General features: G+C 46.5%; 1 protein-coding gene across 1 annotated transcript in view; it reads left to right on the plus strand.

Moving 5' to 3' along the window:
* Window positions 1-1144: 1144 nt before the first annotated feature.
* The window catches only part of LOC9640479 (probable leucine-rich repeat receptor-like protein kinase At1g35710), a 22422-nt gene continuing 9344 nt past the window's right edge, over window positions 1145-14222 (plus strand). Inside the window, exon 1 of the mRNA XM_024677027.1 lies at window positions 1145-1226. Coding sequence (XP_024532795.1) covers window positions 1145-1226 — 82 coding nt within the window. The remainder of the gene's footprint in view (window positions 1227-14222) is intronic.

Consider the following 14222-nt stretch of genomic DNA (forward strand, 5'->3'; position numbering starts at 1 on the left):
GCTCGGTCTCGGCCTCGGCCTCGGTCTCGGTCTCGGTCCCGATCTCGGTCTCGGTCTCGGTCTCGGTCCCGGTCTCGGTCTCGACTTCGGACTCCATCTCGGACTCCATCTCGGGTCCATCTCGGACTCCATCTCGGGTCCATCTCGGACTCCATCTCGGGTCCATCTCGGACTCCATCTCGGGTCCATCTCGGACTCCATCTCGGACTCCATTTCGGGTCCATCTCGGGTCCACCTCGGACTCCATCTCGGACTCCATCTCAGACTCCATCTCGGGTCCATCTCGGACTCCACTTCGGACTCCAACTCGGGTCCATCTCAGGTCCACCTCGGACTCCATCTCGGACTCCATCTCGGACTCCATTTCGGGTCCATCTTGGACACTCCCACGTGTCATGTGTTGGTCCTTTTGGGTCCCTTTTTGGAGCCTCGCCTTTTGCTCGCTTCGTGCTCGTTCCTCGAGCACTTCTTTGGGAGTTCCACTCCCGCTCTTGACTTTTCAAGTCGGAGCTTTTGGTCCAAACGTGTTACGCTCGTTTGGCTCTCGCTTCGGCCACTACCATGTGGCGCCCTTCCGGCTCCACTTTGGGGCCTAGGGATTTTGTGTCTCACATCCTGATGATGATGTGGCGCCTCCTCGACCTTAGCTATATTTAGGCCATCCTTGATCTAAGAGTGGTGGAGCTTCATCAACCTATAGTATATATAGGTTAGCCTTGTTCCATTTCTCCAGAATCTGAATCAACACCAGTCTAAGGCCTTTTCTTTATTTCCACTAGCTTTTCTCTTTGTCCTTTGCATTTTCCAGTCTTGATCTTGTTGGGGGTCTTGACAGTTTGATTCAGATTGTGTTTTTTTCATTTTTTGCTTTAGCTCGTTTTGATTGTTTGACTACCTTTGCCTTTTTTTTCCCCCTTTTTCTTTCTTCTTGTCGATAGAGTCTCCAAGCCATCCTGATTTCTTTGCCGAAGTTCTTGCAAAAATCCAGTCTGAGAATACCGAGCTGAAGGCGACCCTTCTTCGCATGCAGCAGGAACTTGCTTCACTTTCGGCTCAAGGATCTAGCAAAGTTTCTGAACCGAAGGTGAGTTTCCCGGCGAAATTTTCAGGCAAGCGTTCGGAGCTTCGTGGATTCCTGAACCAAATGGAGCTGATTTTCGCACTTCAACGTCGGCGGTACCCCACTCTCGAGTCTCAAATTAGTGCGATTGGGACGTTGCTGGAAGGTGCAGCTTTGTCATGGTTTTCTCCTCTTCTGGAGAAGAGCATGAAAGGGGTCGTGGTTCCGGAGCTGATGGATCTTCAATTGTTCAAAGAGAAGCTCGAAGCATGTTTTGGCGAGACGGATCGGGTTCGAGTTGCTACCACAAAGATGAGACGTCTCTCTCAAGGGTCTCGTCCCGCCTCGATCTACGCTGCAGAGTTCCAACTCCTTGCCTTGGACACTCAGTGGGATGAGCAGGCCCTGATTGACCAATTTCGTTTCGACCTCAACAACGGTGTCAAGGATTTGTTGCTCACCATGGAGGATCCTAAGGACCTGTCAGACGCCATCAACAAAGCTGTTTGATGTGACAACCGTCTCTTTGAACGTCGTCAGGAAAGTTGCCGCGCCACTGTTTTTCCGTCCCAGACTCAGGAATCCCAGCTTGAGTCTTTGGGGCATACTCCTGAACCTATTGCTCCAGTTCCGATGGATATTTCTGGTACTCCCCGACTCATTAGAGGGAAGTTGAGTCCTGCTGAGAAGCAACGTCGAATATCTCATAATCTTTGCCTCTACTGTGCTAATCCTAATCACAAAGCAGCTGTATGTCCCAAGAAGCCTACCCGACTACTCGAGTTCACTCTGCCTCAAAGTCCACCTCTGTTGCAGTCGGGAAACAACCCTGTCCAAACAGAGTAGGAGCTGTCTGTTTGGACTTCCCGAATAAAAATCACTTTTCTTCTTTATCAAGCTCCTCACCACCTTTCATCAAAGTCACCACCAATTCCCACAACATCCACGTCCCATGTCTCCTTTCTTTCACCGGACAATCAGGACTCAAGGCTCTGGCACTATTGGACTCGGGTGCAACTTTCTGCTTCATGGACACGGACTTTGCTGCCCGACATCACGTTCCTCTTTCTCCTACCATACAGGATCTGAGGGTTGAAGGCATCGGCGGGCATTTTGTGTCTCCATCTTCTGGGCTTAGGGAAACGTTGCCCGTTCGAGTACACATTGGGTCCACCATCACCGATATCGCCTTCAACATCATCAATAGCAAGTCCTCCTTTAAGCTCTATTTCGTTAAAGTGGGATTTATTCAGTAAAATGGGACTAGGTACAAATTTTCAAGTATTTGAAAATGACGTGAAATTATATGTTTTTTGTCCAGGGGCTAGACATATCTGGGGCATGGTGACTAGCGCGGTGACTTTGTGTCCAGACTGAGTCCATCTGGTTGTATAATAAATCTCATTGTCAAGGTGAACAAGCCGAATCTGAAGCTAAAGAAGAGCGATGGCATGCGCGCACACACTATTTGTTTGTTCATTGAGCGTGTGGTGAGCTTTCCAAGATGAACGTCATTCCTATTAGCCAGACATATAACTTAATGGTGAGAACATTTAGATATTATTCAATGTTATCTTTTTCTAACGAATCTAATTGTGAAGGTGTAGCAAGAGGCATTGCTAGTCTGGAGAAGTCATTTAACTCATTTGACCCTTAGTGTATTTTCATGAAACTAAATAACATTCATATTATTAAGGAATTTCTCTAGTACCTTTTTTTTACGACATAGAGGCTTGCATTTCTTTCAAAGGTGATTTAGTAAAAGGCCTGAGGGCACATGCCATTCTATTTCTCAGACCGGTATTAAGATATACTAGTGCAAAGGGCCACATGCCATCACGCCTCCTCTGATTCAGATTCGGATTGTTCACCTTGAAATAAAATACATTAGAAACTTAGTAAAGGAATATTAATGAATCTCACCTTGAACCCGGGTTATGAATGCGATTGACCCCACATTGCAGAGGAGGGTATTTCCGCCCTTCACGTTTCCTCGACCAAAACCCTCTCAACGACCATCGGGAGCAACATTCGCTAATATTGTAGATGGTAAAATTGACTTGTACCATTTTTTATGCTGACGCATTTCATTTCAGAGTCACGGCGAAGGTACTGTATCGTTTTTGATCTGAACGGTGTCCTTTTCTCCCATGAGCGTGGCTCGTCCTTGAATGTCATTGCACCCTCCAAAGCCTGCGGTCGCAAGTTGGTCAAAAGAGACAGATTCACATTAATCACACGGGAGAAACTGCGGGATCTAATAATGACCATGCGACACTTAAAACAGAGGGCCGGGTTCAATTTGCAATTGGGAGTTTGGACATCCATGATGCGCCACAATGCATTAACGTTGCTACAGATGATGCACGATCAGACGCGAGTAATATTACCATTTGACTTTCTTCTAACACAGGAGGATTGCTTGACTATGGTCCATGTGAGGGGTAGCAAGCCCATCTTCGTCAAGCCAGAGGCTGTAGTGATGAACCGGACTGCTAGCTCAAGTGAAATCCTCATCATCGATGACTCGCCGATTAAAACTGTAGCGAACACGCACACATATGCAGTGCACCCCATCTCTTGCAGTATGGAAACTAGGGAGAAGAAACCGTATGTTCTGGGGGACCTTGCAAAACGGCTTGGAGCGATGGTGATAGAGAACCGGCCAGTCCAGGAGGTGGCTGCAGAAATCAACCAAATGGCAGATGGAACGGTATATTAGAAGCCATTTGATCGGACAGACACCAGTCATCATTTATGGCATGTATATTGTCTAGCCAAGCACTATCCGCATCTCCATAATCTGCTCAACCGGATGGGTTCTTCGACCACTGAACATGAGCGTGGACGTATTAGAGAAGAGATGGCATTACTATTGGGTTTAAATCCTGATAGTGTGGAGAGTGATGAAATTCCAAAATTATTGTATAGGCGTTGGAGGCAAAAAATAACAGTCTGAGATGGCATGTATTTATTTAAAAATGTAACTTATTATGGCATGGGGTTCCATGTCATTGTATTAATATTAAAAGACAATTCTTTGAGAGGATTTGCATTATACTAGAAGTGTTACAGCATGTTATTGGAAGTCTACGAAGTTGTTTTATTAATAATGGGAAAGTAAAGATTGAATGGGGACTTGGGCTCCACCTAGACTCGGAGCAACTGAGCCAATATTAAAAGGATGGAAAGAAATTGGACGACGATGACAAGGAGAAGAGAGAGGTGAAGCAGTGGCAGGGGGAGGAGAAGTGATTGAGTAGACATTTCCTTGTTTAAAATAAAATGCATGTGCCTCAATGCAGTTGAATTTTGTTATATTTATATACTATATAAAGGTTTGGAAACCTTATTTTACAAGTGGGATAATGACAATTCCCACTTTAATGAAATAGAGCTTCTTTGTGGTGCTCGGTCTTCCTTGGTTCCAACTACATCAGCCTCAGATTTGTTGGAAGGAATTACAGCTCCTCTCTCCCACATCACCATCTCCCACGGCTTCCCCTACTGTTCATCGAGTCCGAATCAGGAAAAGTTCCCTAAACTCCAATCGGGGTTCTGTTCCTGACTCTACGAAGTTTTCACCCGCTTCTTTTTCCTCTCTTCCATCTTACACTGGACAATATCCTCGTCTCATCATTCCATTTAGTCGTACGCCTTCTCCTATCTCCACAATCACTATGAAAGAACTCCTTCATGAAAAACCTCTTTTCCTTTTTGCTTTGCATGTTTCTCCTGTCAGTCTTCCTGAGAAGTATCATGATTTTGGGGATGTGTTTGACAAGAAAAAAGCTAGTGTCTTGCCTGTTCATCGGCTTTATGACTGTCCCATTGATTTACAGAAATGAGCGTCACCTCCATGGGGGCCTATCTACGGGTTATCCCCGTCCGAGCTTCAGGCCCTCAAAGAGTACGTGGATCAGAACCTTGCCTCGGGGTACATTCAGCACAAACAGTCCCCGGCTGGAGCACCTGTCTTCTTTGTCAAGAAAAAGGATGTGAGTTTACGGCTAGTCATCGACTATCGAGGTTTGAACAAGGTGACTGTTCAGAACCGTTATCCACTGCCCCTGATCTCGGACCTGTTGGAACGCCTCGGCGGTGCCCGCTTCTTCACCAAGATCGACCTCCGTGGAGCATACAACCTGATCCGGATCCGGCCTGGTGATGAATGGAAGACTGCGTTTTGAACCCGCTATGGCCACTTCGAGTACACTGTCATGCCATTTGGCTTGACAAATGCTCCAACAGTTTTTCAACACATGGCAAATGACATCTTTCGGGAGTTTCTTGATCAGATGGTGATTGTCTATCTCAATGACATCCTCATCTACTCAAAAACTCATGAGGAGCACGACAAACATGTACGTAAGGTGCTGGCGAAGTTGCGAGAACACGGCCTATACGCGAAGCTTGAGAAATGTTCCTTCGATCAGCAGTCTGTGGAGTTCCTTGGGTACATTGTCACTCCTGAGGGTATCACGATGGATCCTGCCAAAGTCAAGACTATTCTCGAATGGGAGCTTCCCCAATCAATGTCGGACGTTCAGGTTTTCCTTGGCTTCGCCAACTTCTATCGCAAATTCATTGATCACTACTCTGACATTGTCCTTCCTCTCACGCATCTCACTCGCAAGGATGTTCCCTTCTCTTGGTCTGCTGCTGCCCAGCAGGCCTTCGACACACTCAAGGCGGCCTTCAGTTCTGCTCCCGTCTTGATCCATGCTGATCCCTCACAACCTTTTTTCATCAAGGCTGGCGCCTCCGACTTTGCCATTGGTGCTGTGCTGTCTCAATTTAGAGCGGATCAAGAACTTCATCTGGTCGCTTTCCATTCTCGGAAATTCCAGCCGGTGGAGATCAATTACGAAATCCACGACAAGGAGCTCCTTGCTATTGTGGATTCCTTTGGAGAGTGGCGTCGTTTCTTGGAGGGGGCAGGCCATCAAACAACGGTCTGGATGGATCACAAAAATCTCGAGTACTTTGCCACTTCCCGAGTTTTGAGCCGTCGTCAAGCAAGGTGGGCACAATTCCTGAGTCGGTTTGACTTTGTTATCAAGTACAGACCTGGAAAGCTTCAAGGCCTTCCTGATGCTCTTTCAAGGCGCTCCTATCTCAGTCTCAGGCCTGGTAATCCTGCCTTCGATCAACAAGATCAAGTTATCCTCGGTCTTGATCGGCTTCAAGTTATGGCAATTTCCCTGGCCCCTTAGGACTCCTCCTTGATGGATGCGATCAGAAACGATCTTCAATCCGATGATCTCGCCAACGACATTTTCCCCCATCTTCAGGCTGGACACCCAGTGACTCCCGACTGCCGGTGATTTGACGAGTTCGAGTTCTTAGATGGCTTATTGTACCGTGGGGAGCAGCTTTACGTTCCTGAAGGTGATGCTCGAAGGTTGGTTCTGATGGCGTGCCACGATAGCCCGACTGCTGGTCACTTTGGCATTGCAAAAACCTATGAGCTGGTTGCATGGGATTTTTGGTGGCCTCACATGGACAACTACATCAAAGCCTTTGTTACCTCCTGTGACACTTGCGCTCGGAATAAGGTACCTCGCCACCTTCCTTCAGGTTTGCTTCGATCCCTCCCAGTCCCTTCAGGTCCTTGGGAATCCATCTCCATGGATTTCTTGAGTGATCTTCCCAGTTCTGGAGGCTTCAACAGCATTTTAGTTGTGGTGGATCACTTCACAAAGATGGCGCACTTCCTGCCATGTACCAAGGAGTTTTCGGGCGAGGACATGGCAAAACTGGTATTCAGGGAAATTTTCCGACTTCATGGGATTCCTGCAGATGTGGTTTCGGATCGGGGACCTCAGTTCATCTTTCATTTCTGGCAACGGTTTTTGCAACTGCTAGGAGTAAAGGCCAACCTCTCCTCAGCGTATCATCCTCAAAATGATGGACAATTCGAGCGAACGATTCAGACGTTGGAACAATTCTTGAGGTGCTTCATCAACTATCATCAGGATAACTGGTTCGATATCCTTCCCCTTGCTGAGTTCTCCTATAACAACTCTATTCACTCCTCTCTTCGAGTTTCCCCCTTCTTTGCGAACTCTAGTCGAAATCCTCAATTTAATCTCTCACTTCCTTCTCCATCCGACTCCTCTTGTTCAAATCCCCGCTCTGAGGCATTTGTCTCCAACCTCCAGAAAATCCACAACTCCATCTCCTTCCATCTCCATCGTGCTCAAGAATCTCACAAAACATTTGCCAATATCCATCGTCAGGATTGTCCCCCTTACAATATCGGGGATAAAGTCTGGCTCCTCAGGAGAAATATCTCCACCACCAGGCCCTGTCCAAAACTCGATTTCAAACGCCTTGGTCCATTCCCTATCACTGCCATCATTAATCCTGTCACTTATCGCCTTGCACTTCCTTCCTCATATCAAATTCACCCCGTTTTTCACTCCTCTCTCCTTGAGCCTTATATTCCCAGTCCTATTCCAAATCGGGTCATTCCTCCACCTCCACCAGTGCAGCTCGAGGATGGGTCTGAGTACGAGGTTCAGGACATCCTTGATTCCAAGATTTCACGGTCTAAACTCTACTATCTGGTCGATTGGAAGGGCTATGGACCTAAGGAACGCACTTGGGAACCTGCGGACAACCTGATTCATTCTCCTGACCTTGTTCAGGACTTCCACCGCCGCTATCCTTCTCGTCCCAGTCCCCATTCTTTTTCTCCATCTCCCATCCCTCGCCGCTCATCTCATCCTCCTCTTCGTTCACATTCACGTCCTTATTCCTCTCGTTCTTGAGGAGGGGGTGCTGTCAGGAATCCCCCAATTCTTGCCACATTCCTGACTCTCACCGGATTCCTGACCTGCAGACCACATTCTTGACTCTCGAGACACTTCTCTATTCCTGACTCTCGAGACACTTCCCTATTCCTGACTCTCTGATTTCCTATACGATTCTTGAGTCTCAAGCCAGATTCCTGATGATGATGTGGCGCCTCCTCGACCTCAGCTATATTTAGGCCGTCCTCGATCTAAGAGTGGTGGAGCTTCATCAACCTATAGTATATATAGGTTAGCCTTGTTCCATTTCTCCACAATCTAAATCAACACCAGTCTAAGGCCTTTTCTTTATTTCCACTAGCTTTTCTCTTTGTCCTTTGCATTTTCTAGTCTTGATCTTGTTGGGGGTCTTGACACAATCACTCTTTCAACTTTCTTTCACAAGATCCAACACTAAATTTATGCCATCGAGTCATACACTTGTCTAATATAAACATAATACCCTAGGTCAAGATAAAAGTTCATGGACAAGCACAAACTAAATGACCACTCGAATCCAACTCAACCACAATAAGCTCACCAACACATCTAGTCAATAGCTCTAAGCATGTTTTGAAGAGGCTAACTATGTATGATTAACACTTAATTGAAACTAAAGTAAAGACCATAAGATAGACTCATATTGATACACAACTTCCTCATAAACAAAACTATAGTACGGGTACTAACATCTCAACCTCAAACAACTAAGTTGAACATCACCATCCTCAACCAAAACACAAGGCCACCAAGACTAAGTCAAGATTAGTGAGAGCTCACTACTCATAGAGTTTAACTAAATGCAAGGTGCAATTTGCAACCAAGTACAACACTATAGAAGAAAAGCACAAGGGTCACCTTTCTTAGAAAAGTGCAAACAGCCACTTTTTTACACCAACTCCAGACTTTATTTAACTCAATTGCCTTAGCCCCAAAATTCAATATCCTTTTTCATGTCACATCATACAAACTACCTACTAAGGTCTAAACTAACCAAAGTCAACTCCAACCCCTTCACTAGTTTGTATTGGCTTACAAAAATGGAATGGTTTTTGGGCAAAGTGATCAACAAATCAACCATTGGAAAAGTCTAAAAAAATTTGTGGAAAATTTTCCATCCTAGAAAAAGAATGATTCCCAATCCAGGAATATATACTTTCAAAACTCAACCAACTTCCTCCTACCTACAACTTCACATAGGTTCACTTTAATATAAATTCTCATGACTCATAATATGTTTAAGCCTCGAACACCATGCCCATATTTTCGATATCCAACACCGACATCTGTAAAATGCAAAATGAACATCCAAGGCTTGATCATGAAGATTATATCTTTGAACATCCACATTGCACTACCACTCTTCTTCAACCACCTTCAAAATCTAATATGAAGCCAAAACACTAATAAAAAAATTGACATGGAAAATCAAGCTTTAAAGAAAATTCCTCATCACTTGAAATAACAATGCCACTTTCACTAACACAAGTGTTAGTAATATCAATGCCTCAACTACACACTTTCTCCATCCAAAATTTACTCGAAGTGCTAACGGATCAACTAACAACCTATAGCAAATGAATGTTATAACTTTTTCCAACACCTTATAGGTAAACTCAAGGAACTAAGGAACCAACTTAAATATAGCATAATGGATCACTATCAAGAATTTGGTCAAAGTTACTACAATGCTACTACTTGCAAGTAGACTAGTTTCACCATCAACCACTTTGGGGTTGATTATCGTTTGTCCAAGCAACTTTGTAAACACATTACTCACTATCATATGGATATGATATAAGTATCACAATGACTTGATCATTAATTAAGCAACACCATGAGCAACACCCATGTTATTACTTCAAAGGTTTATGTGAGCATCAAGTGCGAACTTGATTTGACAAAATGCAACATAAATGCCACACTCCACCAATAGAGATTTACAACACCAAACACCACCAACTTTGTTCACAACATAGACAAGCTTATATTACTCTCTTTCTGACCAAACTCAAAACTAATCCCACACCAAACTACTCAAGGAGCAATAGCAAGGTTCCCCGGAAAAAAATTGAGCATTGTAACCTAAGTCTTCAATAATAAGCCTAGATAAAATGGTTTAGAACTTTACCGTTATCCATCCCATGATTCACCACTTGTAAGACCATCATAACCAACATGCATCAAGATAGGGACTCTTGATTGCATAATGTGAACACGAGCAATAAGTCACACCTCGTTGCAAATCATATTTCCAAGGAGAGAAAATGATTTACATGTTTGATCCTTTGTCCCTGATGACTCTTTTTTCAGTCTCATCTTTGACTAAACCTCAAGCTTGCGTTGGCATTGCCTTCAATCCAATCCAAGAAAAGTTTATAAGAGAGCACGACAATGACTACTTGAACCAATAAACTAATCCCTATAGTCTTGATTGATCTATTTATAATCATGCTTAGGAGGATCCACTAGTGCTATGCTAAACAACTACGGACTAGCCTATTGCCACTCATAGCAAACCCAGGGAAGGTTTACTTTCACCCACAGTACTGTGAGACACAAAATCCCTAGGCCCCAAAGTGGAGCCGGAAGGGCGCCACATGGTAGTGGCCGAAGCGAGAGCCAAACGAGCGTAACACGTTTGGACCAAAAGCTCCGACTTGAAAAGTCAAGAGCGGGAGTGGAACTCCCAACGAAGTGCTCGAGGAACGAGCACGAAGCGAGCAAAAGGCGAGGCTCCAAAAAGGGACCCAAAAGGACCAACACATGACACGTGGGAGTGTCCGAGATGGACTTTAGTTGGAGTCCGAAGTGGAGTCCGAGATGGACCCGAGTTGGAGTCCGAAGTGGAGTCCGAGATGGACCCGAGATGGAGTCTGAGATGGAGTCCGAGATGGAGTCCGAGGTGGACCCGAGATGGACCCGAGTTGGAGTCTGAAGTGGAGTCCGAGATGGAGTCCGAGATGGAGTCCGAGGTGGACCCGAGATGGACCCGAAATGGAGTCCGAGATGGAGTCCGAGATGGACCCGAGATGGAGTCCGAGATGGAGTCCGAGGTGGACCCGAGATGGACCCAAGATGGAGTCCGAGATGGAGTCCGAGATGGAGTCCGAGATGGAGTCCGAAGTCAAGACCGAGACCGGGACCGAGACCGAGACCGAGACCGAGACCGAGATCGGGACCAAGACCGAGACCGAGGCCGAGGCCGAGACCGAGCCCAAGCCCGAGTCCGAGTCCGAATCCGAGTCCGAGTCCGAGTCCGAGTCCGAGTCCGAGTCCGGAGCCTGAGAGGGTGAAAGCCCAAAGCGTTCATCTCCCAGACCCTGGGGGGTTTGGTGAGCTCCAAAAGTATAGTAGGGGGAGGACTGCAGTGGAGCCAGTTTGGCCAGGAAAGGCCAGTTTGGCCCAGGAAGGCCGGACCCAGTGTTGGGTGATGAGCTGCCCACTGGGAAGTCCAAGACTAGAGTGAACACGGACCGACAAGCGGGGTAGCTTGGTGAAGTGTTCAAGAGCCGGCTCTAGTTCCCCCGGGAGATCGACTGGCCGATGCTCCCAGTCCAAGTGTGGGTGGCACTACCTACTTGGATACCTGGTGTGGCTCAACGGAACCCGCTCTAAGCCCATGGCTAGAGCACCCAAGGGCAGAAGGCGAGGAGAGTACCCACGTGGCTCGCGCAAGGCCACGGTGTTCCGAAATGTTGTCCCAAAGGCCCAGACTGTGGAAAGGAAGAGGAGTAGTCCTCTGGGGTAGTGACCAAGGACACAGTCGTGTGGTGAGGAAGTCCCAGAGGACTGTGGGACTTAGTGGTCGGGCCTGTGGGCCTCAATCCAGTGGCAGTGTTGGCAAACACAGCCAGGGGCAGAAAGGGACTTGGTAGGAACTGACAAAGGGACTTTGGGGAAGGCGATTCCCCAGGTCTGTGGGCATCCTAAGGATGCTAAGGAGTGGATCTAGGATGACCACTCGTGGACACATGGCCCAGTCTTGGAGGGACGGGATGGTGATGCAAGTGGTATTGGACCACTAGTGCAGCAAAAGTGAATGGGCATGGCCTTAGCGTAACGGGCCGAGATGTCAGTGGTACCTTTGGGTGTTGGTCTTGGGACCGGACACGTGGAGCACTTGGACCAGGTGCAAGTGTTGAGTGGCAAGGATGCCATTCTCGGGGCTAGCAAGTCCCAAGTCCTGAATTGGACTTAAGGAGGTTGTGAGTGAGACTCCTCCAAGTGGTCGAAGGTGTGGTTAAGTGACTAAAGTAGAATGAAAAATTTAGTCCCTTACAAGTACATGGAACAACTCATGGAACCACCAATAGGCTAACATTAATCCTACCAACTCAAAGTGTAACCTTGAGTTGCTAATGTGCCTCACTAACGAGTCCAAGCGCAAACTCATGCAAAATAGTATACCTCAAATCCATTCTATGAGCCCAAGAGCAAGCTCACATCATAAGGTACAACAAGGTAACCAAATCTATACCCAAGAAACAATTGCAAAATCTTTGCACCCAAATATGTACCCACTCAAATCATTGTTTTCATCTCTTCATATACAACAAGACTAGTTGCCCAATCTTATTGAATAGTACTTGCTGAAATGTATCCTCTGATACCAAATGTAACGCACATGGTTTTTACCCTTTATTCTATGGTGATTTACCATAGGATAACACCATGAAGCGAAACTTAAACCTTCCATGTGCCATGTGTCATATGCCACGTCTCCAAAGGACAATGGTGTGGAACCCGAGGTTTAGGGCCTTAGGCCACTGAACGAAGGAACGGTGCCAAACTCCCAAGCATGGACCAAGGAGTGATGAAACCAGATCACGGAGCAACTCCCGAGCATACAGCCCAAGGAGCGAAGGGCAAGAGCCCGAAACGACTTGGAACAGTCCTAGAGCAACCAGCATCCCAATGCCATGACAAGCATGCAAAATGGAGCCAAATGAAGTCTAACATTATTTCAGCATACTGGTGGCCTAATGCAAGGATATGGGTACTCCACCAGCTAGCATGGTGTGGAGCTTGGGCTTAGACCCAAGCCGGACGCAGAACAAGGACAAACACACAAGCAGGAGCTAAACGTCGGCTATGCCCGACCTACCCACTATCTCTACTATACATTTGAAACCCCCTATAGCCCACCCCCCCCCCACTGAGGAACACATGCTTTAGGCTTTCACCCCAAGCCACCTTTAGTACCAGGAATTAGTCTCTAGGACAAGCTCGAAACTTACTAAATATGGAATGTCCTTAGATTGCGAATTTGGATATGGGACGAACACCCTTGTGTTCAGAACAATCTTTACATTCCGTAGATATGCCATATGAGTAAATCTGGATATTTTCCATAAATAGCATTTGGGACCGAAATGAGACTAACACAAAGGGCATGATAGCAAAGGTGTTTAACAGACACAATAAGCTATCATCCAGCGATATTAAGGGACTAGTCTTAATATGCAAGGGTTCTTGTCAAACTAGTGCAAGACAAAGCAAAAGAAAACTAAAAATCCAAGCCAAATATGCTTGGGTAAATAGACATTTAAAAATTCATTCCTTATGGTTGTGCGGCCAAGTACAGATGCAAAATCTAATTTACTAGCACTTGAACAAGAGGGACTAATAAAGGGTCCAACAATACCGACCTCTTGCCATCGTGGTAGTAAGGAAAGAGTGTCTGTAAGGACTGGCCGACAAGTAACTTTCGATACCCGAAATCACATTTGCGACATAGATGATTGCTTTGGGATTTCACCACATAACCTATATTAGTATTCGGACTCAAACTCGACCTTGGACTTAGTTGTAAGGAACCGACTCCCCGAGATGTCGTAGGATAAAGGATCTCCGAAAGCATGACCAAAATGACAAAGAGTTCATCGAATGGGACTGAGTCGAAGATCAAGTCCAAGACCGACTCCGAGACCAAGTTCGAGATAGAGTCCGGGATCGAGCCGAGGCCGAATCGGAGACCAAGTTCAAGACCGAGTTCGAGACAGAGTCCGAGATCCAAATCAGGTCCGAGACCAAGTCCGAGGTCGAGTCCGAAGTCGAGTCCGAGATCGGGTTCGAGATCGAGTCTGAAATCGAGTCCAAGACCAAGTCCGAAGTCGGGTCCGAGATCGAGTCTGAAATCAAGTCCGAGACCAAGTCCGAAGTCGGGTCTGAGATCGAATCTGAGACTAAGTCCAAATACTAATACGGATCAAGGGGTGAAAGCCCAAAGCATGCGTCTCCCAAGGGAGGGGGGGGGGGGGGGGGGGGCTCCAGGGGGTTCCAAAAGTATAGTAGGGATAGTGAGGTCCAGGAACCAGTCTTGAAGGAACTCTCCAGTGGGGCTTCCAAACCGACTTGAGATT

Source organism: Selaginella moellendorffii, unplaced genomic scaffold (assembly GCF_000143415.4).
Source record: "Selaginella moellendorffii unplaced genomic scaffold, v1.0 SELMOscaffold_18, whole genome shotgun sequence".
Classification (NCBI taxonomy): Eukaryota; Viridiplantae; Streptophyta; class Lycopodiopsida; order Selaginellales; family Selaginellaceae; genus Selaginella; species Selaginella moellendorffii.